This window comes from Myotis nattereri (assembly GCF_964212035.1).
Source record: "Myotis nattereri genome assembly, chromosome: 3".
Classification (NCBI taxonomy): domain Eukaryota; kingdom Metazoa; phylum Chordata; class Mammalia; order Chiroptera; family Vespertilionidae; genus Myotis; species Myotis nattereri.
In genome coordinates, this window is record NC_138077.1 from 14,948,747 (window position 1) to 14,975,380 (window position 26,634).

General features: G+C 38.8%; 1 protein-coding gene across 2 annotated transcripts in view; it reads right to left on the reverse strand.

Moving 5' to 3' along the window:
* NCAM2 (neural cell adhesion molecule 2) overlaps nt 1-25,948 on the reverse strand; it is a gene marked incomplete at its 3' end in the record, with an annotated part of 413,596 nt that extends 387,648 nt beyond the window's left edge. The window contains exon 1 of one of the 2 annotated variants that reach the window (XM_081085928.1): nt 25,721-25,948. In XM_081085928.1, coding sequence (XP_080942054.1) covers nt 25,721-25,775 — 55 coding nt within the window. In that variant the 5' untranslated portion in view covers nt 25,776-25,948. The remainder of the gene's footprint in view (nt 1-25,720) is intronic. The other variant, XM_081085929.1, reaches the window with a different exon arrangement.
* Nucleotides 25,949-26,634: the final 686 nt, after the last annotated feature.

Below are 26,634 nucleotides of genomic sequence, written 5' to 3' on the forward strand. Positions count from 1 at the left end.
CGATGTAAGGAGTCACATCACATAAAAACAAACATTGTAAAATATTTGTGTAAAAGCACACCTTTGATTATAGAAAATGTATGTTTTTAAAATTAAAGAGTGTGGATATGTGGGTTGCAGAATAAACTTTATGTGAAGCAACATTTTAGCCTACACTTAAAGAAAGTCGAAGAAGTGCTATATTATTATTCAAATGCTCTCAGAAATAAGTTTATTCCATACTAAATTTTAATACTAAAAGTGATTTTAAATAGTCATACTTATGAAAAACATGGCTGATATATCTCTCTGATAGCATATCATATAATTTTGTTGAAAAATTTTAAATATTAAACATCTCCACACAGAGATACTTGTTTGTTTCCCTATACACCAACAGAATAGTAACTATAATCAGGTAAACTCATATGAAAACACTGATTTTACATAACAATATTAGCATACTACTACTATAGACATGTCATACAATGCAGTGTTACAGAGAAAAACAGAAGAGTAGGCACTTTGGGTACAAGTTTAATATGTTTGTCTTGCTTAAGTCGGCAATAGCCCTGTCTCATTTTAATTCCGTTAAGGTAGTCCATGCCGCATTTGTCTGTCCCTGATTACATGCAGGCTGCACACCCAAGTTTTCTGGCAATAACAATGAGATGCTGGGAAGATTAAGTACAATGACAAAAACAAAGTGACCTCAGATATGACTCAAAATCATTGAGACTGAAGGTCTGCTTGGGAAGTATGAATCACTGGGTCTGGTTTTCACTGGAAAGAGCTGGCCAGGCCTCATTAAAGAATCTGATGAGTAAATATGCTTCGCACAACATAAATTTTTGAGCTGAATTGTGATTTTAACATTTGTCAATAACAAGATGATTGGGATTCGGAGGCTTGTGATTTTTTAAAAGGAGGTGTAGAGGGCTCAAACAATGGGTCCCTTTTAATGTTCACAATGAGAACTCACTATAAACTAGAAAAAATATTCCTTTTTTTGTTATTCCTCACCCAAGGATATTTTTGCATTAATTTTTAGGGATAGTGGAAGAGAGGGAAAGACAGAGAGAAACATCGCTGTGAGAGAAACACATCCGTTGGTTGCCTCCTGCACGCACCTGACCAGGGCCCGGGCCAGGGAGAAGCCTGCAACCAAGGTACATGCCCTTGATCAGAATCGAACCTGGGGCCCTTTGGTCTGCAGGCTGACACGCTATCCACTGAACCAAACCAGCTAGAGCTAGAAAAAAGTATTTTTATTCATAGTTCTTCCTTTGAGAAAAATCAAATTTGAAATTAACATACATTCACATATTCCATGTTTGAAGAAATAATTATAAAACTGAAAATAGACTAGTAAAATAGCATGATGAATGATGTATCGGTACTAGTCCATGTTTACAAATTAGTTCCATATATGAGATGTTGGTTATAATTAGAATATCTTACTGGAACTGTCTGCTTATGTGGCTTCTTGAAAAGAGACTCCAAGTTCCTTAAGGAAAAAGACAGTGTTTTATTCTTCTCTACAAATCTAACATATCAAAATGACTGGAAAACAGGTTATTTTCCAAAGATGTTTTCAATAAATACACAAGTAAACTCACCTTATCCAGCATTGGAAAATATAAAGTAAGACTTACCCCAGACTGCCTGTGGTCAATTAAAAAAAATTAGAACTCCATAAGAAAATGAGAAGTTGTCATGGTTAAATGCTGCTATGGAATGAATGTTTGCACCCCTCCACCCCAATTCAAAGGCCCAATGTGATGATATTGGGATTTGGCTAGATCATTGGGGAGGGGGGGTGCCCTCACAAAGGGGGTTAGTGCCCTGATAAAAGAAACTCCAGTGAGTGCTCCCATCCCTTCTGCCCTATGTGGACACAACAAGAAGAGGGGCTTTCTATGAACAGGAAGCGAGTCTTCCCCTGACACATAATCTCCTGGTACCTTTCTCCTGAATTTCTAAAAGATTTCAAGAGAATTCTCATTCTGAGCATTTAATCTCAAGCTTTAAAATGCTTTTACACCTTCTTCTTCCCTAACCACCCTCTTTTCTGAAATATACCCTAGCTGTCTCCAGATAACTAATCCTCTTTCTGCCTTTGATAAGATGTTAGAAAATGGTCAACCTAAACCTTGTTTACTTCCAGGATCACGTAGGTCAGTGGTTCTCAACCTTCCTAATGCCGCAACCCTTTAATACAGTTCCTCATGTTGTGGTGACCCCCAGTCATATAATGATTTTTTCGTTGCTACTTCATAACTGTAAGTTTGCTACTGCTATGAATCGTAATGTAAATATCTGATATGCAGGATGTATTTTCATTGTTACAAATTGAACATAATTAAAGCATAGTGATTAATCACAAACACAATATGTAATTATATATGTGTTTTCCGATGGTCTTAGGCGACCCCTGTGAAAGGGCCGTTCGACCCCCAAAGGGGTCGCGACCTACAGGTTGAGAACCGCTGATGTAGGTCGTCCTCTCTCCACCACCATCACCATGCTTCCAGGATAAATCCATGCTATGCTAATGCTTTACAAGTTCTCAACATTCTCATGGAACTTATTTCTTGCCTTTAACATTTGAAGTGACTCTGGATAGAAAATGGCTTAGTTTATTCTCTAGTTGTCCCTGCAATTATTTACAAGTCAATAAAAAATATTGACTGTCCTTGCTTGTACTCAATTCTATCTTCACTTCATTTGCCCAAAGGCATTATCAATTTGCTCAAAACTCTTTGGCCAAGACTTTGCATATACTTGTGGATATACTTCATAAATTTGTTCCACGGGACCCACTCTCTCATTCTGATACACTCCAGTATATGCAGTTCATTAGCTATTTCATCCCAAAACTGCATTCTTAGCCCTGGAAGTATGGCAGTATTTTCATTAATTTTCTTTTAAAATGAACCCTCATCTAAGAAATAAAATGTATTGGTTTGATTCCAAGTGAAATTAACACACTTAATTCAGATGCAGTAAGACTCTTATCTTTAATAATAATAATTTCAGTAGTTAAAAAGAGAGAAATTAAATTCTTCCAATTAACCACAAAATATTAAAGAAACAGTGGAACATTCCTGATCTTATAAATGTCCTCTCTGATACAGAGATTATCACTCCTGGGAAGATAGAACATATTAAAACAGTTCTACTCTTTAATTTTTAAGTCCCTTTCCATTGTAATAAAGTAATATAGTGGATATTTGGGTATAATAATGTAAACAATAAACTGGCACATTTAAAATAAAAGCACTCAGAATTTGGCCTAAAAGAAACGTTTTTATTTCCTAAAATGAAGTGTTTTAAGATTTTTCTACTTAAATTGAAAAGTTGATTTAGACCAGGAGTGGGGAACCTTTTTTCTGCTAAGGGCCATTTGTATATTTATAACATCATCTGTGGGCCAGACAAAATTATTAACTTAAAAATTAGCCTGCTATATTTGGTCAAACATTTAATCAACTCATCCCTAATGCCTTGTCAGGGCCAGACCAAATGATTTTGTGGGTCTTATATGGCCTATGGCTGAACGTCCCCCACTCCTGATTTAGATCAAGCCCAAGACCATGCTACTTGCTAGCTGTGAATACTAGTAGTTAATAAACAAGTCCCTTATACCTTTAAGGAATTTTTTATTTTCATTTGTAAAATAAGGATGTTGATTAAAATAATTTGCAAGTCTTTCTCTTATAAATAAACATTGTAACTTCCTTTGTTTGTTATAGGTATTCTATGAAAACCCAAAACCTAACCATCTTCTTTGCTCCAAAGCAAGGCTCCTACCCCAGAGATAGAGGTATAATCTAGGAACTGAAAATGGTTTAGGTTTCAGAACAAAACTGGTTAAGTCTCTGGTCTTCCTGAATCAGAGACTCAATTTCACTGTGTTATTTCAATGGAATTCTCAGCACTTGGTGCACACTCATATGCTCAAATTTCATTCACAGGCTGATACCACATTTTGTCACTTATATGGAAACTAGAGGCCCGGTGCATGAAATTCGTGCACTCGGGGGGTGCCATCCCTCAGCCCAGTCTATGCCTTCCCTCAGTCCGGGAGCCCTCGGGGGATATCCTAAGCCAGCAGTTGGACATCCTTAGCGCTGCCGTGGAGGCGGGGAGGCTCCTGCCACCACCACTGTGCTCGCCAGCCATGAGCCCAGCTTCTAGCTGAGTGGCACTCCCGCTGTGCGGTCACACTGACCACCAGGTGGCCGTTCCTGCATTGAGTGTCTGCCCCCTGGTGGTCAGTGCACTTCATAGTGACCTGGTCATTTTGCCTTTTGGTCGATTTGCATATTAGCCTTTTATTATATAGGATATCATATATTTCTTTGTGTTCTTGCTTTGGGAATAAGTGTATTATTATTGATGCTAGATGATAAATCTGTTGAGAAAATGATCCAGGACTTATAAATCTTTTTATTACTCATGAGTTCAATGGCTAGCAAAGCAAAAGTTTGGTAAATAGAAATTAGTGAATGAAAATGAAGCCAAAACCCTCAAAGATACATTTGTAAACTTTTCTTTTTATTATTAATCACTCTAAATTACAGTTTAACATCTTACTATAAGGTAAAAAATCTAATATGACTGAAATATCTAAACAATATACTAAACAATAAACACTAAATAACAATGTATTTCTTTGATTTATAAATATATATATAAACATATATAAGTAAATATATTATAGATTAATATAACCTGCTATGTTCTAGATCAACAATTTTCAACCACTTCTTAATCTCATGGCACACATAAGCTAATTACTAAAATTCGAAGCACATCAAAAAATAAATTATAGATTTTGCCGATTTGACAAAAAAAATAAACATAATTTTGATTCATTAACATAGAATGGCTATTGCTGTATTGGCTGTTTTCATTTTTTTATTTGGCAATCCAAGGGAAAAGAGGTCAGTATGCCTAACTAAATAATCAGGTATTGCATGTTTTAAAAATTCTTGCAGAACACAGTTAAAAATCACTGTTTTAGACTCTTGCCATGCATGATATATGACACAACACTATTAAAAAAAAATGGATCTTCATAAAAATAGAATGCAAGTCATCATCTATTTAGCTGTTTATCATTTTCTGAATTAAACAGCCAAACAATAAATTAATTTAGTTTTCCTTCTGGATAAAAACTATGGTTTTCTCAGCTCATAATAAAAATTATATATCCCTTCCTTATTTTTCCTCTTTTCCCAGAAAACTCTAAGTTAAATGTAACTTTAAATGGAGCAACACAATTAATTTATATTTCGATGTCATTATTTTGCCTGTTTTTCATGTTCTTATTTAGGTTTTTAAGACTATTATATATATTTTTTTTTCACAGTGTGACTACAAATAAATGTTTGCATTTGCAGACTATACATCTTAACATATTTAGGTAAATTAAATATTTTGGAATATTTTATTTAATATCAGATACATTAGTATGAGGATTCACTTCTCCTACTTTCTTAACAACACTTTAATCTCTCAAGGCTCTGTCCTCGAAAACAGTTCCCACTGTAGCAATGGTGGGAAGAGGACACATTCTAAGCACAGGGGAGGGGATATGCAGCTTCTAATTGTTAGAGTCCAGCTTGTAGGTCAACTGGTGGTCATGTCCTCTGATGAGCTCCTCCAACACTGGCATTCCATAAGGTCTATTTCCACAGCTTGATTAATGCACAGTGGTTCCCAAACACCACCTTGGCTCCCATTGGCTCTGGTTATACTTAGAGGATTAGCAGTCCCTCCCTCATGACCTGGCTGGTGGTGTTACCCCATATGCTACTGGTTTTCCTAATTGAAGCTTTGGTGATCTTCAAAACACACACACACCCACCCCCCCCACACACACACACACACACACACCAACGCGGTTCAGTGACAATTTACTCTCCTGTAATATCTACTTCATAATAAAGGAATTATAGGAGCACTTTCTAAATCTTCCCACATTACATTAGTCAGTGATGACAGGGGACGAGCCCAACTCTGAGGCCAACTTAGACTTCCTTATTTTGTTCCCTTTTATAATCAGTCATTCTGGTGCCTCTGGGCTTACAGCTAGGAAACAAAGACAAAATCCATCTTGCTCTAGAATGTTTCCAAGATAGTGAGAGTAGAGATTGGGGTGGTAGGAATGGCAGGGCAGGCTTGCCAATTGTCTTCTGGATCCAGCCCATGATTACAATACAAAGAAGGAAAAGGTAAACCATGTAAGACACACAGTTGACAACCTTCTGTTTTCATCCTTCCCAACAATGAGGTGCATTCTTCCACTTTTAGGGAATGGTAAGCTATATTTACAGCAGGTACATTCTTCTTGTACATTCATGGATCATATTTTAGTAACTCTTTAATTTGAGTTATTGGTTATTGATATTGTAAAAGACACTTGTTATGAAGATACTCCTTTCTTTCCAGTGACTGAATTTTGACACTGAAATCCTAGCATTCAAGACTATCCATTCTCGATACTCTATTTACAAGTGCTGTTTGTTTTTTTAATACATTTTTATTGATTTCAGAGAGGAAGGCAGAGGGAGAGAGAGACAGAAACATCAATGATGAGAGAAAATCACTGATCTGTTTCCTTCTGCATGCCCTATACTGGGGATCGAGCCCACAACCCAGGCATGTGCCCTTTTAGGGAACTGAACACTGGCCTCCTGGTTAATAGGTTGATGCTCCACCACTGAGCCACGCTGGCAGGGCTACAAGCGCTCTTTGGAAATCAAAGCTGATCATGACTTCTTGGTTCTCCAATCTTGCAGTCCCTGTCAAAGGGTGGCTGGCTCAGGTCAAGGGGTGAAAGTCACAGGCAATAAGATTTGGAGAGGGGCAAGGTGATAAATACTCAATGTGTAGATTTGTAGGAAATAAATAGAAATACTCAAGAGGAGAGAAAATTGAGTAATTAATGATTATTATATATGATGTACATTTGAGTTAAGGATGAAAGAGAGTGGGAAAGAGGAGGGAAGTCCTTGAAAGGGAGACTGAACTTTGCACTGATTTAAGGAGTTAAACAGTTCTGAGTTGGTTAAGTAATAAACTGAGTAATTACCCCTCATTCCTCATTCTGCCCCTCTGTGAAGCCCTGCACCATGATGCTAATGATGGCAAACATGTTATTCAGCGGAGCAGGGAGCCTACATTCTACAAAGGCCCAAAATGCCAAACTTACCAGCTGCCATCTGCCCTTGGCAAAGGGTTTGGGGAAACTCAACAGAATGTAATCAGCGGTGCAGCGATAGCTTTCCAAAACTAATCACTGCCTCAGAATGAGCATTCTGACATCTTACCAGAGCATTGTTTTTCACGAAGCCAAATTCTCCGCAAGCCCCTCAAGGAAGCCTGGTTAATACGTTATTAAAAAATTGTATAATTATAACTTGGCTTTACAGTACTATTAAGGATGATAACATATTATTTGAACATGTACTGTGTAAGTAGCACTATTGCTATCCCCATTTTACAGAAAATAATATCAAGGCATAGAGAAGTGAATCACTTGTTCAAGATAGCAAGTGTGGCCCAGCCAGTGTGGCTCAGTAGTTGAGCATCAAACCTATGAACCAGGAGGTCACGATTCGATTCCCGGTCAGAGCACATTCCCAGGTTGCAGGCTTGATCCCCAGTGCGGGGCATGCAGGAGACAGCGAATCAATGATTCTCTCTCATCATTGGTGTTTCTATTTCTCTCTCCCTCTCTCTTCTTCTCTGAAATATACATACACACACACACACACACACACACACACCTAAGTGACCTGCCAACCAGCCAGTAGCTATGACACACATTGACCACCAGGGGGCAGAGACGCTCAACGCAGGAGATGCTGAGCTGTGGTACCTTGGCAGTGGGGTTTTCCGGTGATGCACCCAGAACCAGAGAGAAGGAAGCCGGATTCCGGGGTGCATCACCGAGAACTGCCCTCTCACAACCTGGGACCCCTCAGGGGATGTCAGAGAGCCGGTTTTGGCCCTATCCCCACAGGCCAAACTGAAGGACCCCACCTGCACATGAATCCATGCACTGGGCCTCTAATTATATATATATATATATATCAAGTGTGTGAGCCGGATTTGAAATGAAATCTGTCTGATTTCAGACTGTGCCCTATAGCATCACACAGCCTCTGGCATGGAAGAGTATTCTGTTGACTCAAAATGTTTGCATGCCCACAAACAAAAATAAAATTTTTTGCAAGTAAAATCATCCAAAAATTTGCTTTGATGCTAAAGGGAATGTAAAGATATTTAGATATTTAGTTTATAAATAGAGATCTGGGCTTCACTTAGTGTGAAATAATGTTGGAAATAAAACAGATGTTGAATTATTTGCTGAAGATATCATCTGGGCTGCAGAATCCAAATTTATTACCAGGAAACCACTACCAACTTGGGCACAAGAAAGAGTTCCTCCCCAGGACTCAGCAGCCACGGGCCTCAGTGCCTGGAACTGCCATGTGCTGGCAGGAATCCATTCAGTAGCCAACCGGCCACGTGACGTGAATTCTGAACACTTGAGAAACAATTTTGACTGGTGTCACCAAACCATAGGGACTAAGAAAAAGAAAACAAAGAAACCTTAAAAAATGGAACCATTCAATACCATTTATAGAAAAAGGGAAGCTCCTCTCAAATCCATTTTTATTTCCATAAAACCATAAAGTAGTTGCTGATAGAGTTAACAGAAACTGTCCTGTTTGAACACTCTTACTTTGCCACACATACGTAAACTCCGTTGTCATAAACACCTGCAAACATGGAAATGCTTCGTGTGGAAAACAGTCTCCAACACTTCTCACAAAAGCTCTTTACACAAATGAATTTGTTCTATGTCCTCGGAAACAGAAGCAGATTATCTACTTAGTAATCCTCAAAAAAGACATGGCAATCAACCACGGAGATACAAGAGAATTTGTAGCTACACTGTGATGATCCTATCCTTACGGTGTATTACAAATATGTGAAGCAATTTGTTCAGCAGCTTTTAAACAAGAGATGGTATAACTCAGTTGTGCAGTGCAATGCAAAACAGAGTCTAACAAACACCGTCAGATATTCAGCAGCCTTCATCTCTTCAGTTACAAATTGGAGAAAATGAATATAAAGAATCAAGCCTGTGCATGCATTTCAATCACGGCCCCTGAGCTGGAACTGAAGCAACCCTGTTCCAAATGTTGATTTTTATCTATATTCAGAGAATACATTTTGATGGAAAATATCATAAATTATGAATGCTTGCGCACTGGGACTTTGTTTAAAAAATAAGGTGTGAGAGCTGTTGAGCTGTTCATTTTGTGTAACAGAGAGACAACAGATATTGTTTTGTAGTCTTGAGAAATTAAACACTGGCTAATTAGTCTGCAGTGATGCAAAGTGTGAATAATAAGTCCAATGTTTTATCATGGAGTACATTTTATTCTTAGAGGAAAAAAAGCAGCAAAGAACAAGTCGACTTAAAATATTCATAAATCTCAGCACTAGTGAAACAAATGTAGCAAACATTTTGACAGAACATGGAATGATGGAATCGCTTTCTAAAGTTTTTATATGCCTATGTATATGTGTTATATATATACACACAAACTTCTACACTCACAAAAAATTATATATATTTATGTATTTGACCATTCGAAAAATGCACAATGTTGATGAGAGTAACTGGTATTTAAAAAAAAAAAACACACACCACCACAAAAAATATAGAATGGCTATTTAAGAAACAGTAATTACAGAGTAAGCACACAGTTTTATACCCTGGGGACCTCAATCTCTATCCTGACTTTTAATTTATTGTGGAGTCTAAGTAAGAAACCATCTAGAGGTGAGTAACTGGTGTAATTCACCTCTCGGTCTAGGCATGCATTAGATTAGATCCTTGATTAGTGAGTCCGCCGCATTTCAATATTTAACCTGTCTCAGCAGTCAATTTCAAGTCAATATTCCTTGTTTTTCATTTAAGCTTCTCCCTCTAAAAAATACCCGGACCTTCATTTCTATTTTTCACCCAATTCTCCTAGAAATCAAATAAATATTTTTCTTGGCCTCCTTAAACTTGAGAACATCATTCCCCTGTCTAATTTGGAAAAAAAAATAAAGACAATTAAATATATTTCCTTTAAAAAGTTAGCTGCATTTACATTATAAGCTCCTGGAGGGCTCATAAGGTTTACACAATTTGTTTTCCTCCAAATCTTTTCCCTACCCCTGCCATACCTTCACTACAGTCCTCAAATATTGTATAGTGGGGGGCATGCGTGCTTTCACATTCAAAATAAGCCTTCATGCAAATCCCATGTTTGATACTTCATAGCTATGGGACCTCAGGTAAATTGCTTTACTTCTCCATCTCTTAATTGGTTATTTATGCTTTTTAAAAACACAGTACAAGCTGAATAAATATAGACATTAAAAAATTAAGTATTTCTTAGGAATAAGAAATGGCCTATTCACAAAGGAAGTTAGTGTCCTCACCTACCATTTTCACATGTAACAAACTATGCACAGTGAGGTTTTCTTTCATGGTGACTTGACTGAGAAAGATGACTGTGGCCAGCCAGCCAGCCTGGGTTCCAATTGCACCTCTGTCACTGAACAGCTTTGTGACTGTGAAGAGTCATTTAAACACTTCAAAATCTCTTTGTATCCCCTTCTATAAAACAGAATCAAACTCATAAAAGGAACCTTGAAGGATGAAATGAGGTCACATACAAAGCATGTAAATATGGTATCCTCTAAGTGCTTCCTAAATACTGACTTTTGATATTGTTTCTATACGTTGTCGAAATGGGCCCATTCAACACACCCGTGGCAGCCACATTTGACTACCTACCACATACTTAATCTCCTCCCCCATTCTTCCTTAATAAACGAACACTGGATTTTTTAAAAAAATGTTTTATTGCTTTCAGAGAGGAAGGGAGAGGGAAAGAGAGATAGAAGCATCAATGATGAGAGAGAATCATTGATTGGCTGCCTCCTGCACAGCCCCTGATGGAGATCAAGCCCGCAATCTGGGCACGTACCTGACTGGGGAACTGAACCATGACCTCCTGGTTCATAGTCGATGCTGGGCCACTGAGCCACAACGGCTGGACACAAACACTGAATTTTATTGGCCAATCAAATGCCTCAGGGGAGGTTGATCTCCACCTCAGCACCAGAAAAGAGTTGATTAGTCAAGGGAAATGACCATAATGTCATCCTCACCAACGATTGATTGGGGGGGGTTGTGGTTCATATGAAACAAAAAAGAAATATTTATCTTTCCTAACTTCAGATCTTATTGCATAAGGATATGATATATAGACTTATTGCAGCCACGCTTCTTCCATGATGTCAGGAAAAAACAGCCAAAAAGGAAAAACATGAAATCCAAACCTACTTCCAGATGGCTTCTTTCATGTTGTAATAGATTGTTATTTTTAGGCCATTTTCAATGTGTGTTTCTCTTATTTGTCCCTAACAGTGTCTTATATAGATAAAATTTCATTATGAAAGTATTCAGAAAAATTAAGCACAAACTGATGACTTATCAAATTATTAATAATTATAGTGTTTCACCTGACAAAAGCCATTTAAAATATATAGCTTTATTTAAATATTAATGTCATTTAGTCCTTAATGAATTATACTGCCCTGAAACATCAAACTGCCCCACCTTGCAACCACTCTGAACTCCTGTCTCTAAATCCTGTTGCTTCTTCATGCTCATTAATCTTTTAAGTCACTGAAAGATTTACTCCTTTACTAATTGGTAGTCACCCACCTAAAGTCTGGCCATTCAAAAGAAATGGCCAGAAAGAATGGTAAAAACCTGAAACTTCAGCTACTGACACTTTGCTCCTTCAGCAATTCCTTGCTACTTCAAAGAAACCATGTTTTAGTTAATGAAATGAAGAAAAAAAAAATGCTAGAAACAAATATGAACTGATTTTGCATCTCAAGTCGTTTACTTATTAGGTGCTACTTAACTTTTATGAATTTCAGATTCTTCATCTGTAATATAAGAGTTCAGAACTCCTATCTGTGGTGTGAATATAAAAATGAGGTGACCTACATGAGAGAGCCTGCAGGGTGACTGACATTTTCATCTGACAATGATTCTCTCCTTCTAAACTGGCCAGACCCCACTGAGTCCTCTTCCCAGCCAGGCCTCAACCTCGGCCTCTAAAGATTTAGACAAAACACTAACATCATTTTGAACACCTCAAGGGTGTATCCCTAAGAGGACTGTAACCCCCTTTAAAGTGCCTACCTGAAAAACCTCAAGGCTACCAAGAACTTTATTGTTTCTTCCAGTCCAGACCGGAAGCTAGGATCCCACAGCCAGCCTCTCGGGAGGATAGGAACCTGACTTTGACAAGCAGCAGTTAACAAATCCTGATGGGTGTCACCTGAACCCACTGCCCCCATTTCTGGTTTTTGTCATTTTTCACTTCCCTGAGGCTATTGAGATCCCACTCACCTTCTCCCTACTCCCCCATTCTTCCTTTAAAAGGCCCAGTCACCTGTCAACGTCTGTACAAATCGAAGTTGAGTTCATTTCGCAATGGTTCTTGACCCTACTGAATATAATATACTAAATTCCTAATATAGTATCTTACTGATTAAAAGCTGTCCTTACCATGGCATGTCTCAGTGGTTGAGTGTTGACCTATTAACCAGGAGGTCAGGGTTCCATTGCTGGTGAGAGCACATGCCTGGGGTTGCCTGCTAGATCCCCAGTGGGGGGTGTGCAGCAGCAAGCGATCAATGATTCTCTCTCATCATTGATGTTTCTATCTCTCTCCCTCTCCCTTCCTCTCAGAAATCAATAAAAAAATGTATGTGTGTGTGTGTGTGTGTGTGTGTGTGTGTGTGTGTATACATATTTTTTTAAAGCTGTCCTTACCACTTTAACTAGTGTCTGTCTTTTTTGATCTTGGACACTCCCTTCATTCAATTAATTCATCAAATACATATAAACAGACACGGCTTATGGAGGAAATAAGGTTGCCTATAATCAAATCATGCTGTTTTGTTGGGCAGCGCCTTCTCCCTTTGAATGCACATAACTGTGTAAGACTTTATCCCACCACCTACATTGACCCTCACACACATACTTCCTCATTCCCTTTAGCTGATGAATTATCCTCCCTGCAACAAAAGAATAACTGATCTTTACCTAGTTTTACTTTCCTTAGGCAGTCTCGGTTTCCTGCAGGCATTTCTGCTCAGGGAAATGTGTTTCAGAGCCCCAATTAGCCTTCTTTGGAGTCACAATTAGTAAGACACTTCACACTGCTTATGGCAACATCTCTGCTCCCAATCACACATCCACAGTCACCTACATCACCTGAGACATGAGACTTCTAAATGAGGTATGGGAGTGAGAGGCAGACAAACAGGACGAGACCATGAAAGTTAACTAGTAAATAGGTCCCCTCCTCCACCATAGTCAAGAAGTTTAATCCTTTGATTTTTCCTAGCAAGAAAAACTACAATCTGCTTAAAGAAATCACCCGTATTAATGCACAGTGTAGAAAGGAGGGTATTTTTAATAAAATGCTTCATTACAATAGAAATGGAACAGGCACTTGAAAGAGAAATACATTAGCAACTTAGGGTATGTCATAATTGCTCAGAATTCTGTACTAGCTGTTATTTGAATGTGATGAGAATACTAAAGTTGAATATTTCATATTGAAATATGGCCGTGAACGTTTTCAGGAGAGCACAGAGGATGGGATAATATCATTTAATAACCTATGTTGAGTTTTATTTCCAAATTGCAGGCCACATGCAGTCTCTGCAGAGGTAGAATGCATTAGCAGGGGGCTTATGAGGGGGCTTTGAAAGAGAATGACTCACGTAGATAACCAATTAAAGTGATTATAAATTATGTGAAATTTGAGGGGGAAAATGAAAGTTAAAATGGATGAATCAGAAGCAGTAGTAATATCTGTAATTGCAAACTGCTTCAAGTTAAAAGTGACATTCACAATAATGGCAACATTAGTGGAATAATGGTAGGCAGGCAAATACATACGTGATAAAGATACTCTGGATTATCTAAAAATGTATTCTGTCCAATTAAATGCTTTTATCACTGAAGTCAGACCTAGATAACATCATCAAATCATGATAAAACACAGCTACAAGGCAAGAGAGAATGTTTTCAGTTAAACTGAATTTTGCTAAAAAATAAAATAAAATAAAAAGACAAAATCCAAGTACCTATGAAAAATAAGGTAAAATAACTCTTACTTATTTCTCTATTCATACAGTTTAGAACTGGCTTATAATAATCATTGATTGAATAATCAACTTTTAATTAACCCCAGGATAATCTTAATTTTGAGGACTTTAAATACTTGCTCTATTGACATATTAGACATTTACTATTGATAATATCTGATCTGTTTAATTATACTATTATCACTATATCTCCCACATTTATCATGATACATTGAAGACTTTGAAACCTCAACTATGTAACCATATCCTATGCCTTGGATAAGGCTTCAAAACAGCAAATCTTACAGCAAGATTTAAAAGTTGTTTGTTTGTTTTTATTCCCAGCCTAATTTGTTTTCCAGTATAGGAGCTAAGGGAGGTCACCTTTGCTATTCCTACTCAATTAAATAATCACTGTGATTTGATTATTTTATAGATATTCACTTATTTTTGAAGGCCTATCACATAGATGGCAGTGATATAAACTGCCAGGGTTTTTGTCCCAGCATCAAGAAGGGTTCAGGAATCTGGAAAAGGCTGTGCGTAGATGACATAGGAATCTAGAGACTAATTCAGAGTCCGGAGACGAGATATAATTTTGTAAGGCATTGGGGGTCAGAGGACCTTCAGCTAAAGGAACTGAAGACTCCCTCCTTGTCTAGGACCCTTGTTTTTATTAACACAACTTGTCTTGAGGCAAGGCAGAGATATACACATCAAAGGGTCAGGGTTTGGTACAAAGTCCATTGTCAGAATGGGGGAATTAGCCTACAGCTGTTCAGGTGTTTGGCCAGTAGGACGCAATAACATGTAGACTAAGATGCCCCTTACCTGTCTGGCAGCCACAATCAGTTTCCTATTCAGGTTTGGGGAAATGCCTTCAGCCATTCCCAACAGGTGACTACATGTGTGACTCAACCCTGTTGAGTCCCCAAGTCTCATCAACCTTTTGATGAAACTCTTGAAATTACGACATGCTGGAATTGTTCTATGGCAATAAACAAAATGCTTAAAAGAAATTCTCAGACCAACTTATAGTCTATATCCAGCAAACCAAATAATTACCTAAAGTACAGAGTAAATATAGGGTTTCCCCCCAAAATATGTACATACACCTTGAATAATTATAAAGGCAGTGTTTATCCAAATACATTTCATCTTCAAAATTGAGCTATCCGCTGTTAAAGTGTATATACATATTTTTGGGACATCCTGTATATTTTTAAATAGTCAGCCATTTTGTTTTTCTCCGAATGGTTAATATTGAGATATCCATTCACCACATATTTGCTAAATATCTACTAAGCTCCTGGAATACACATATAAATTTACAGTGAACACCCCAATCAAGTACATTCTATTGAATGGAAAGGCATTATTGCTCTCATGGAGCTTGCATGGAAGGTCACAGCACAGCGAAGTTGGACAAGCAAAATTCAGTATATTATCATCGTCGATTGGATCTCCAGTGCTTTGCATACTGAATGCTATGTAGGAGGCAATTAATGTATATTTGTTAGAAAGAGAAGAAAGAAGAAAGAAAGAAAGAAAGAAAGAAAGAAAGAAAGAAAGAAAGAAAGAAAGAAAGAAAGGAAGAGAGAGAAAGGGTGGGAGGGAGAGAAAGGGTGGGAGGGAGGAAGGGAGGGAGGGAGGGAGGGAGGGAGGAAGAAAGGAAGGAAGAAAGAGAGAGAAAGAAAAAAAGAAGAAAGAAAGAAAGAAAGAAAGAAAGAAAGAAAGAAAGAAAGAAAGAAAGAAAGAAAGAAAGAAGAAAGAAAGAAGGAAGGAAGGAAGGAAGGAAGGAAGGAAGGAAGGAAGGAAGGAAGGAAGGAAGGAAAAAAGGAAAGAAAGAAAGGAAGGAAGGAAGGAAGGAAGGAAGGAAGGAAGGAAGGAAGGAAGAAAGAAAGAAAGAAAGAAAGAAAGAAAGAAAGAAAGAAAGAAAGAAAGAAAGAAAGAAAAAGTCTTCAGTGATGAAATACTTGAGCTGAGTCTCTAAGGAAACTCAGCTGGGGTGTGTAGACACAGGGTCCAAGTATGCGAATACCAGAAATGGCACAAAAGTGTTTAACAAGTATGAAGTGAAAAAAGAAGGATTGTACAAATAAATAAAAAGCAAAAATCTTAACAGTCCCAAATAATTCAAATGAAAGGTATGCCTCTAATTAAAATTAGAATGTGTTCATAAACACAGTTCAAAGGTAACTTTGAGGAAAATAATGACATAAGTTATTTTTGAGAATTGCTGTATAGGTATGAGTAAATCATATTTAGGTAAAAACAGAGACATCATAATAGGAAAATGTGATTCATCTAGAATAAAATACTTTTTAAAATATATTTTATTGATTTTTCACAGAGAAGAAGGGAGAGGGATAGAGAGTTAGAAACATTGATGAGAGAGAAACGTCTATCAGCTGCCTCCTCCTACTGGGGATGTGCCTGCAACCAAGGTACATGCCCTTGACCAGAATCGAACTTGGGACCCTTCAGTCCACAGGCCAACGCTCTATTCACTGAGCCAAACCAGTTAGGGCTAGAATAAAATATTTATGCCAAGTCTTGTCTTACACTTTTTTGTATTTTTCTTCCTGAAAAAGTTATTTCACCTCTTTGAGTTTCATTTTCCTCTTTTCTAAATCAAGAATGGCATCTACCTTTCAGGATAATTATGGGACTCCTATTAGAGGTGTTTTATCAAAATAATTAAATTTAAAAACTAAAAAATAGGTAAATATCATCGATCAGTACTTTGACAAAGTACATGGCATATACTTCATGCTATATTTTAACCTTCACATAATCAATGTTGAGTATTTCTTTTATGGATGACACAAAGATATCACTACGCTATAAAAATGCAACTGCTCTCTGGTCAGGCAACATGCTCAATATTTGTGATTGGAAGATAATAATATTCAGAGAGAAATTAAACAGATAAACATAAAAGCAATCGGCAACACTAATATTATACTTATTGAAAAATGGGTTGGGTATGGACAAGTTTCAATAATAGAAAAATTGTCCACAAACACTCGCATACAGAGAACAAAGTACAAATGCGCTTTTTTTTCTTAAGTTGGGACTTCCTCTCTTATAGGTCTTAGCCATATTGCATTGGTTTATTTTACAGGAAGCATTTCAGCTCTAATATTGTATTTGCATCCCTAAAAAACACTGACACATAAAAAACAAACAAAGTGCAGTGAAAAACACCATGGTTTATAGGATAAAAACAAGATGAGAGGTGAGAACACTCACAACCTCCAGATAACAGTCTGAACTAAAACACTAGAACAGTTAAATTTCTACTGGCATATGTACGGAGCTTCTCCATCTTCTTTCAAGATGCAAGGCCTGAAGGGCATTCACATTAAAATGGAAAACTATGATCTAGGAGGGGTAGCTTTTAAAAACTAGAAACATCAAGCAAGTGAACAACACATCATTGTAACACAGGAGAAAATGATCTGCTAGTTTCTTCAGCTGCATTCTCAATGTTACCAGATACATAACAGTAGAAATCAAGACAATTCTTAAAGCCCTAAACAAACTAATACTTGCACTAAAGGAAAGGCACTTGAGTTGATTTTTCATGTATTTCTTAACATCCTCATAGATTGCTAAGGCGTACTCTGTAATTGTGAGAAAGCTTGCTCTGCATCACTTAAAAATTAATGAGCTTAAGAAATCATATTCCTGCATAGTCCCCCTATTTACCAATAATGTATGAGGTAATATACATCGAAGAAACACACACTGAAGCAGGGAAGACTGAATTATATCTTAAATGCATTTGATGTTCATTGGCTATAAATCTGGGTGCCAGCAACAGAATATACTTAATAATACCTGTAGGCAACTCAGAGGCTCTCAATCTCAAAACACCATCTATCCAATGAGATTGTATCAGGATTAAATGAGATGAGTGAAAATGCTCAGCATAGCTCCCAGACATAGAGTAGGGCTTCAAAAATATTAGTTGCCTTGAATATCAATAGAAAAATTGTCAACTCTATATACTTAAAATCAAATTTATATTTTGTTTTTGCTTTTAGTTTAGTTTTTTGAGGGGCTGGTTCCTTTTTATTTTGTTGTATTTTCTTTTGTTTTTGAGTTTCCCAGAATAAGTAGAAAACAAAACCAAAACCAACTAAGCATAAAACATGAATGAAGAATATATAATGAATGCAAATTTAACCTAAATGCTTCTGTGATTTTACCCAAAATCCAAGACATATGCTAAATAATAACAAAGTACAATCAGTGATGGAAAAATGAGATAAACACAGAAGTTAAATAAAAAAGGAGAAAAATTCTGAAGAAATGACAAACTGATATTTCTATCTAGATTTTTCATGAATATCTCAAACTAGCATTTTAGAAAACTAAAAATGAGCAAAAACAAAAAATAAAAATAAAAAAACTCACCTAAAATAGTGGTTTTCTTTATTTATTTCCCTATTTCTATTAAGATATAACCATTCTTTTTTTTAAATTTATCTTTTTTTAAAAGTATTATAGATGTCCCCTCTTTTTTCTCCATTGACACTCCCCCCCCCCCCCCCCGCAAACCCCACTCCACCCACTACCCCCAGACCTTTACCACACTATTGTCTGTGCCTTAGTTATGCATATATGCATATAAGTTCTTTGGTTACTCTTTTCCCACTCCCCCACCCCCACCCCCACCTTACCATTCTTTTTATCAAATAGGCTTGAAACTTTGGGTACTACCTTCTCCCCAATGTCCCAAATTGAATGTGTTATTAAGATCCATTAATTCCTTCATAGAAACATGTGTTATGTCCACACATTCCTTCCCCCCCGCCCCCTTTCTGACCCACCCACACATGGCTAGTAGTTTTAAAAACAAAATAAAACTTTAATCATGTATGTTCCTGCCCAAACAATGGATCCCAAAGATCTACAGAGCAGAGTCAAACTTAGCTTGGCCTCAAGGCCTTTCTGCCTCCACAAACATTCCAATAATTGAGACCAACAACTCACCTTTCCAAACCCTTAACTTAATTAAATCGGACTATTACTATCTTCTCAACACTGGCCACCTTTCCTACTTGTTCACTCATTTTTCTCTCCTTGGATTATTTCCTCCATTTTCCCACCATGTTAAAACCTTGCCTGCTTCAGTGAGTGGCAAGATAGTGTCCTGGTTAAAAAGCAAGTCTTTGTTCGTGTCTTTAGTTCAAAACTTTGTTTGCTTGCTGCGCAACTTAAGACAGTTATTTAAATTTTCAATGCCTCATAGCCCTGAAGTGTAAAAGGGGAATAATAATATGAGGGTTCATGTACTGATTAGGCTAGTTAATACACGTAAAGTACTTACAATAGAGCCTGACTATTAGTACACTATGTTTTATAAATTTATATTTTTTGTCTTCTCAACTATCAATGCTGAAATCTATGTACCACCCATTCCCCTACACATGCTAATTTCAAACAAATATAATACATATATTAAAACATTGGCATTGAACTAGAAATGAGAAAATTTAATCCCAATTGCAGATAACTACTAACTATAACTGATACACACAAATCAAATAATTCCTCTATAACCCAATGTTTTCATTCATAAAATAAAGTTAATAGTCCCTTGGATACTTGGTGATCATTAGTTATAAGGTGGTTAGAAGCACTTTGAACAAGTGGTGGGTACAGTTATAAGATGATGGCATTATATTTATTTTAAGGGCTGAATAATTTGTTAATTAATTAACTGACAAAATGGCACGGAATTTAAGTATTATTATCATTCTTTGTTTTGTTGTTTTTTTAATATATTTTATTGATTTTTTACAGAGAGGAAGGGAGAGGGATAGAGAGTTAGAAACATCGATGAGAGAGAAACATCAATCAGCTGCCTCCTGCACACTCCCTAGTGGGGATGTGCCCGAAACCAAGGTACATGCCCTTGACCAGAATCAAACCTGGGACCCTTCAGTCCACAGGCTGAAGCTCTATCCACTGAGCCAAACCAGTTAGGGCTATTATCATTACTTTGAGCTGAAGTAATGTTAGATTACCTTTTTTAACCAACTGAAAAGTTTGGTGTTGGAGACCTGAATTAAGAATTTAAAGACCAAAGCTCTAGTTATTATAATGCCTTTTACTTTTCTATTTGACCTTTAGTAAGTCATACGAATTGTGTACCCATCCTAAGACTATTGGTTGTTGGCCCATAGATGGGACTCAAGATACGAAAAGAAACCCCTTCTTCAAGACCCTTTACTGCCACCTGATGGAAAACTGTGACAATAATTATGCATTCTATCACCATGAGCATGAGTGGCACCCCCTAGAGTTGTTCATCACACAACCAATACAACCATTTCTAGGAATGCTGCCTAATAAGGTGTGTGAGACACCACAGATATTTAAAAAGTATTTGGTGAATGAGAAAATAATGGATGATCATCCATTATCAATACATTAGATTATCTCTACCCTATCAAGGTTTTTTTTTTCTAATCACAGATTAGTTTATAATGATTTTTTAAAGTGAGTAAGGGAGATATTTTTAAACCACAGGCAGATTTATCTGTATACATATTACACCAAAAATATAAATAGTGTCTGGCAAAGTGGGGTTGACATTTTATAAGATGTCTATACATATCTATGATCACAATTGCTCCTCATGGCAGTACAGCAAGACCAACCAGGGGAGATATATTTATATCAGACTTTCAAACAAGCAAATAATTGTTCTGAGAATTTAAGTGGCTTCTTCAAAGTCAAGAGCCTCTTAGTGGTCTAGGTCTTCTGATTTCAAATACAATGTTCTTTCCCTTTCCCTACTAGTGTTAATAACAAAATGCAGCCAAGATAATTTTGATCAATTGACCTGAAATTCTGCAAACTCCCATTTGTTGATTGGTACGCTCATAACTACTCTCAAAATTCCCCATCATCTCTCTTAACTGTTGATAGCTACACAAATGAATACGTGAGACCGGAAAGTACACTCATAGCTACTTGGTATCTGCACTATTATTATAATTGTAAATAGTTAAAACTTATTAAAGTATTTTAAAGAATTCCATAGAAAGCACTTTTATTTGCTGAACAATTAAAGATAGCTTGGCTCTATGAAGCTCAGGGATATGACATTTAATAAAAGCATAAAAGCACTGGTTGCATCTTAAAGGGCTCTCATATCAGATAATTTGGAAAATTAAAACTAATTTATAATCTTTTAAGTAGGCCTGTCTTCAACATAATTGGGATAGTATAAAGAGCACAAGAAATTTAGAATCTAGGTCAATAAAACTTGAAAAACAATGATTTTCCTTTTATAAGAATATGAAAGCTATTAAACTAATTTTGCATGCACCAACACCCAGAGGATTAATTTTATTTTGGACCCAAATAACAAAAGCAATTCAGACTCGCTCTACCACTTATCGAGCACTTTCTTCACGCTCTTGAAAGTTCACTGCTATGAGAGATGACCCTGAAAACAGATACATTAAAATCATTTTCCAAATGTCAAAAGCCAGAGAAAGCAGCAGGACTGGTAGTTCCAGGACCTTCAGACTGACAACCCTGTTTCCCTCTGCCTTGCTCCTTCACAAAAAAAAAAAACAGACAAAAACAAATTACTCTCTTCAGCTTGGTTACCAGCCTCAATCTCTGCTGGGTCCCTTCTCAGTCCCAATACAAACTAGTTCTGTGTTTGAAGGAACGTCTTTTTTTTTTAACGAAATTATATGAAGTTTGACTTTCTTCTTGTACTGAATGAGGTTCTTTTGTTCCACTAATTGCTGTCTAATAGGACATTACCTCTGGGAGAACATTAGCGCCTGGGTCACCAAAAAGACTCATTGGACACCAAGGACCCACCAACTTCCCTTCTTGCTCTCTGGACTCCAAAATCACTGAAGTGACCAACTGCTCTGCTTAACTCCTTTGACATAAAACATGGACGGAAACCTTCGGGGTTATTCACTGATAACAATGACATTAATTTGCATAGCCTATCTTCCCTAAGTGCAAATGAATATGGAGTTGATTCAGTAGGCACCTAGCACAAGGAGGTTTACCTCAGAGAATCAGACCAGGGTAGATAGAAGAAGGATGGTAACACCCTTCACAGAAGATAGGTCTGTGGAGACGTTCCTGTAGACCTGACACTGGTAGACATCCACACACCTACGCTTTTTTCTTTGAAGGTACACTTTGCTAATGAATGATGACTTCACCATAAAGCACTTCACTATAAAGAGTAAATACAAGCAGATGCCTGTACACGTAAGCCATTAACTGGGCAATTCATCCCCCTGTTTTTGGCTTAGGTAAGTATTCGATGTATGGTTGAACTGGACTGTAAGAAGGATGGATAGCTCTGTTTTTACCTTATATTTTCATACAACAATGCTTCTATTTTGTATATGTGAACATCCAGTGATAGACCTTAATCATACTTAGGTCTTTTTTTTTTTAAAGAAGGAACTTATTTTAGAAATTAAAAAGCCTTCAGGAATACAACACATTTATACTACAGTTTGGGAATCCAAATTGACATAGATCCAAACAGCAAATGCACCGTGACCCCAGACTCAAGTTATCACTTGAGATTTATGATGACAGAGGATGTGACCAAGTTTTGAATAAAAAGAAAACGTAATTGCAGAAGTTAGAATTATAGAACCTCCTTTCCATTGACAATTATATTCAGACTTGACAATGGATCCCAACCTTACTTCATTAGATATTAATCTTGCGGTGGAAACGGCAGGCTTTTAAAGAGGCATTTCTGCTACAATAGGAAAGGCTCCTGCTACAGTAGAACAATAATAACATTGTGTTGAAAGTTAGAAATAGGACTATTAGGCCGTGTTAGCTAATTATAGTATTGGCATCCACTTAAGTTAGTCCGTTTTTCATTTCTGTCATTTTCTCCTATTCAGCTGCTGCCGTTCAAAACGTTTTGACTTCTTAAAAGGGAATACATCATTGTTGCCTTTCCCCAGTCGAACAGCACACCACTTTCCAAAGCAATAGCTTCAATCATGCTTCATAAAATCCCCTGCAAGTGTATTGTTGGAAACATAAATCAGCAAGCCAGGACTTGGGTATTTCTAAGGCAAGCCCAGGGATCATGCACTGGAGGCTTTTCCACGGCCCCCCTTATAAAAGAATAAACAAAATTATGAGTTCCACTAGGTTCATTTTTTTAAAAAACTGCTCCCAGTGGTGTGTCTGATTCTTGCTGCTACATCCTTAATTGGAGAACAAAACCCTAGCAGAGAGAGGGATTGGACTCCCGGATCAGGCTTGCTGTTTCTAAACATCTCTGACTTCATTAGGACACAGGACACAGAAGTACTGCATGCTTCCGTCTCACAAAAGCGAGGGCTCTCTGGTGTGCATCTCTGCCTCTATGAGTGTCATGCATTTTTAAATTGCACTAGATGGAGAGATCTGTAGAACGATGCTGTCCTCACCCCCGGTTTTATTACAGTGAATAGGGGCTCCCCTTCAGGCAGGCTTCGCTCGTAGAGCTCCTCTTTATAATGACCCTGCATTCTGAATTATAAATTATGGGAATCACGATTTCAGATATATGTTACCTATCCAGGCTCCGAGTATGTGTCTGTGTGTGCTAGTTAAACATTCCTAGATTTCCCTCGTATTCCCCAAATTCCAACACACTTGATGTCTACATTGGTAAACTCACAGACTCCACAACTGAGACATTTTTTTCTTCTCCACATCAGTGACAATGAAATGGTAAGCCTGCATAAACTTGCTTCTTATTATGCCCCCATCTTGCTCTACTACACCATCTACACTTGGTTAATTGCAGTGGTATTTTAACTACAATTTTCAGGGACTGCTTCTTAGTATTCAGAAATACTTGTCTATATTATAAATGAATGGTTAAACACAATCAGCAGCTCTCCCAAAATTAAAGCAGCATAGGCACAGGGTAGAAAGTATATGTTGATTCCCCCCCCCCCTTAATAGTGTCTGAATGAATCAATTGGGCTAATATGATCTTCAGATGGATATATCTGCAATTTTGCTATGACTGAAAATTTTCATACTCTGTATTACTAAGGGAAAATGAGCAGCATCTTACCAAGACACTTTACAAACTACAGCAACATCCAGTGTTTGCATTCTGAACATAAAATCTGCATCCGTTCGTGTTTCATCAACCACTAACACGATAGCTTTAGGGAGGAGAAGGGCAGAGAAAGGAAGGTTTCATATCCAAAATGTCAAACCTTGCTGAAGAATGATAGAAGGACCAGCGAGTGTAGAAGAGCAGAAAGAACCATTTCTAGGATTAAAATGGAGTTCTACCACCCCCTGCTGGACCATATGACCAACGCAGAAGAGGCTAAAAAATGCTTAGAATTGAATATAGTGGAGATATTTTAACTTGTCTTGTAATTTGTTTTTCCTCAAAAAAGAATTTCATGCTACACTAATAATATAACATTCTCTGCAATTTTCAAGCATCCCCCAAATCACCGTTGTTTTCTTTTTTTTTTTTCCAAAGACTTCCACCAATGCATATTTTAGCATTTTGTGTCCCCAATTAAATGTCCAAACTTGTCTGGATAGTTGAAAATGCCTCCATTTATTATAAATATGTTTTGTGTGAATGTGAATTACCTTAAAAAAGCAAAATAAATTCACATCTACCTCTATTCAGAAAAGCAGAGGTAGCTTCCACAAATTATCTCTCAGGTTACTCTAGTATGCTATTCATTTTTTTTTCTTCTTCTTAAGAAATAAAAGCTCCCACCAGTTTTCCACAAGCTTAAAAAAAATCCCTTCAGGTATAATAGCAATCTGATGTGACCAAAATCTCCAACCCCGATGTATTAACAGGGGGTGGGGAGGGTTCAAATGAATGACTGCAACATATCCTAGTTTTATCCATTTGCTTTCTTACACAACATCCAGGGCCCCTCTCTCATCTCTTAGTTTCCAGCAGAAATAAGGCATCATCGTTCACTTCACAGTCAGGAATTGGGGTCTTGGGAAAGGGGAGGGGGGCGTCTACGAATTGCCTTTCTTGCACAGAACACATATTTCCCAAACGAGTTTCATTCTGATAGTTTTCACTGCTTCTGTAAAACAACCTCGTTCCCTTTCCTTCCGCAATCTCAGATATTTACCTGTTCACACACACCAACAGACTCATCCAGTTTTTGACAATGAAACCAGAGAAAGCCAAGATCCCAAGGTGGGGAGAGAGAGAGGGGGGGGGGGGGGAATAGGCAGTTTGTCTCAATCTCCTGCTCTCGGATGCCCATCTCCAAATCTGCATTCCCTCTTCTGTAAGAGACAGATGCAATAGTTCGCAGCCGCGGACATCACCGCCACCGCCACACACCCCTAGAACTTTAGTTCTTTCCTTTCCATCTTCCCCTGCCTCCCCGGGTCCGGGTTGGGTGGAAGGGGGAGGGAAAGTCAATGCCATAAAGCACCGCACTCCTACCTTGCCCGCGACTGACAAGCAACCCGAGCAGGTAGAAGGGGAGCAGGAGGCTCATGTTCAGGACGTGCCACCGGCGGACACTTGCAAAGTTCTTCGGTCCAGCCCTGGAGAGAGACCCTTCCGCCGCCACGGCCGCCTCCGCGAGAGCCGCCGCCGCTCCCGGGTGCCCCCGCCGCCCGCAGCCCGCGCGCTCCTCCGCGCCAAGTGCCCGCCGGCTCCGCTCCGCGCCGCACTATATCCAGGCGGCGGCGGGCGCAGCGGCAGCAGCAGCGCCAGCACCAGCAGCAGCAGCAGCGGCCGCCGCGGCGGCAGCAGAGCCGGGCGGGGAGGGCGGCGGGGGCGGGGGCGCGGGGAGGGGCGGGGAGGGAGGCGCGGCCGAGGCGGATCCCTCCGCGCCGCACACCGGCCGCTTTCGAGGCGCGCGCGCCCCGGATTCGTCCGCAGTGGAGCTCGGAGAGGCGGGTTCGGTTCCCGAGGCCTCCGGCTAGAGCGGCCGCGGCGATCGGGCGGCGGGGAGCACGCCGGCCATCCGCACGTGGACGGGCGCCCCTGGGCCGAGGAAGGGGGTGGGGGGGGGAGGCGGCCTGGAGCTCTGGCCGGTTCGCGGACGCAGGTGGCTGGAGTTGGTGCTGATGCGGCAGGCGCGCCCGGGCGCAGGGGCTCTGAGGGCGGGCGGTATATTCTGCAGCTCTCACCCCTCCGAGCGCGTGGGGGCGGGGGGGGGAGGGGGAGGAGGGCTGGGGCGGGGATTCTCTGTCTCTCCGGACCCTCCAGCTCGCCCAAACCTCCAGCAGGCTGCCCCTGCCCCACGCTGCCCATTCTGCCGCCGCAGAGGAAGCAGCTGCCCGCTAGTGTCTACACCGCCTGTCTCCTGGGGCTCGAAGGGCAGGCGGAAAGGGGTGCACGGTGTTTTC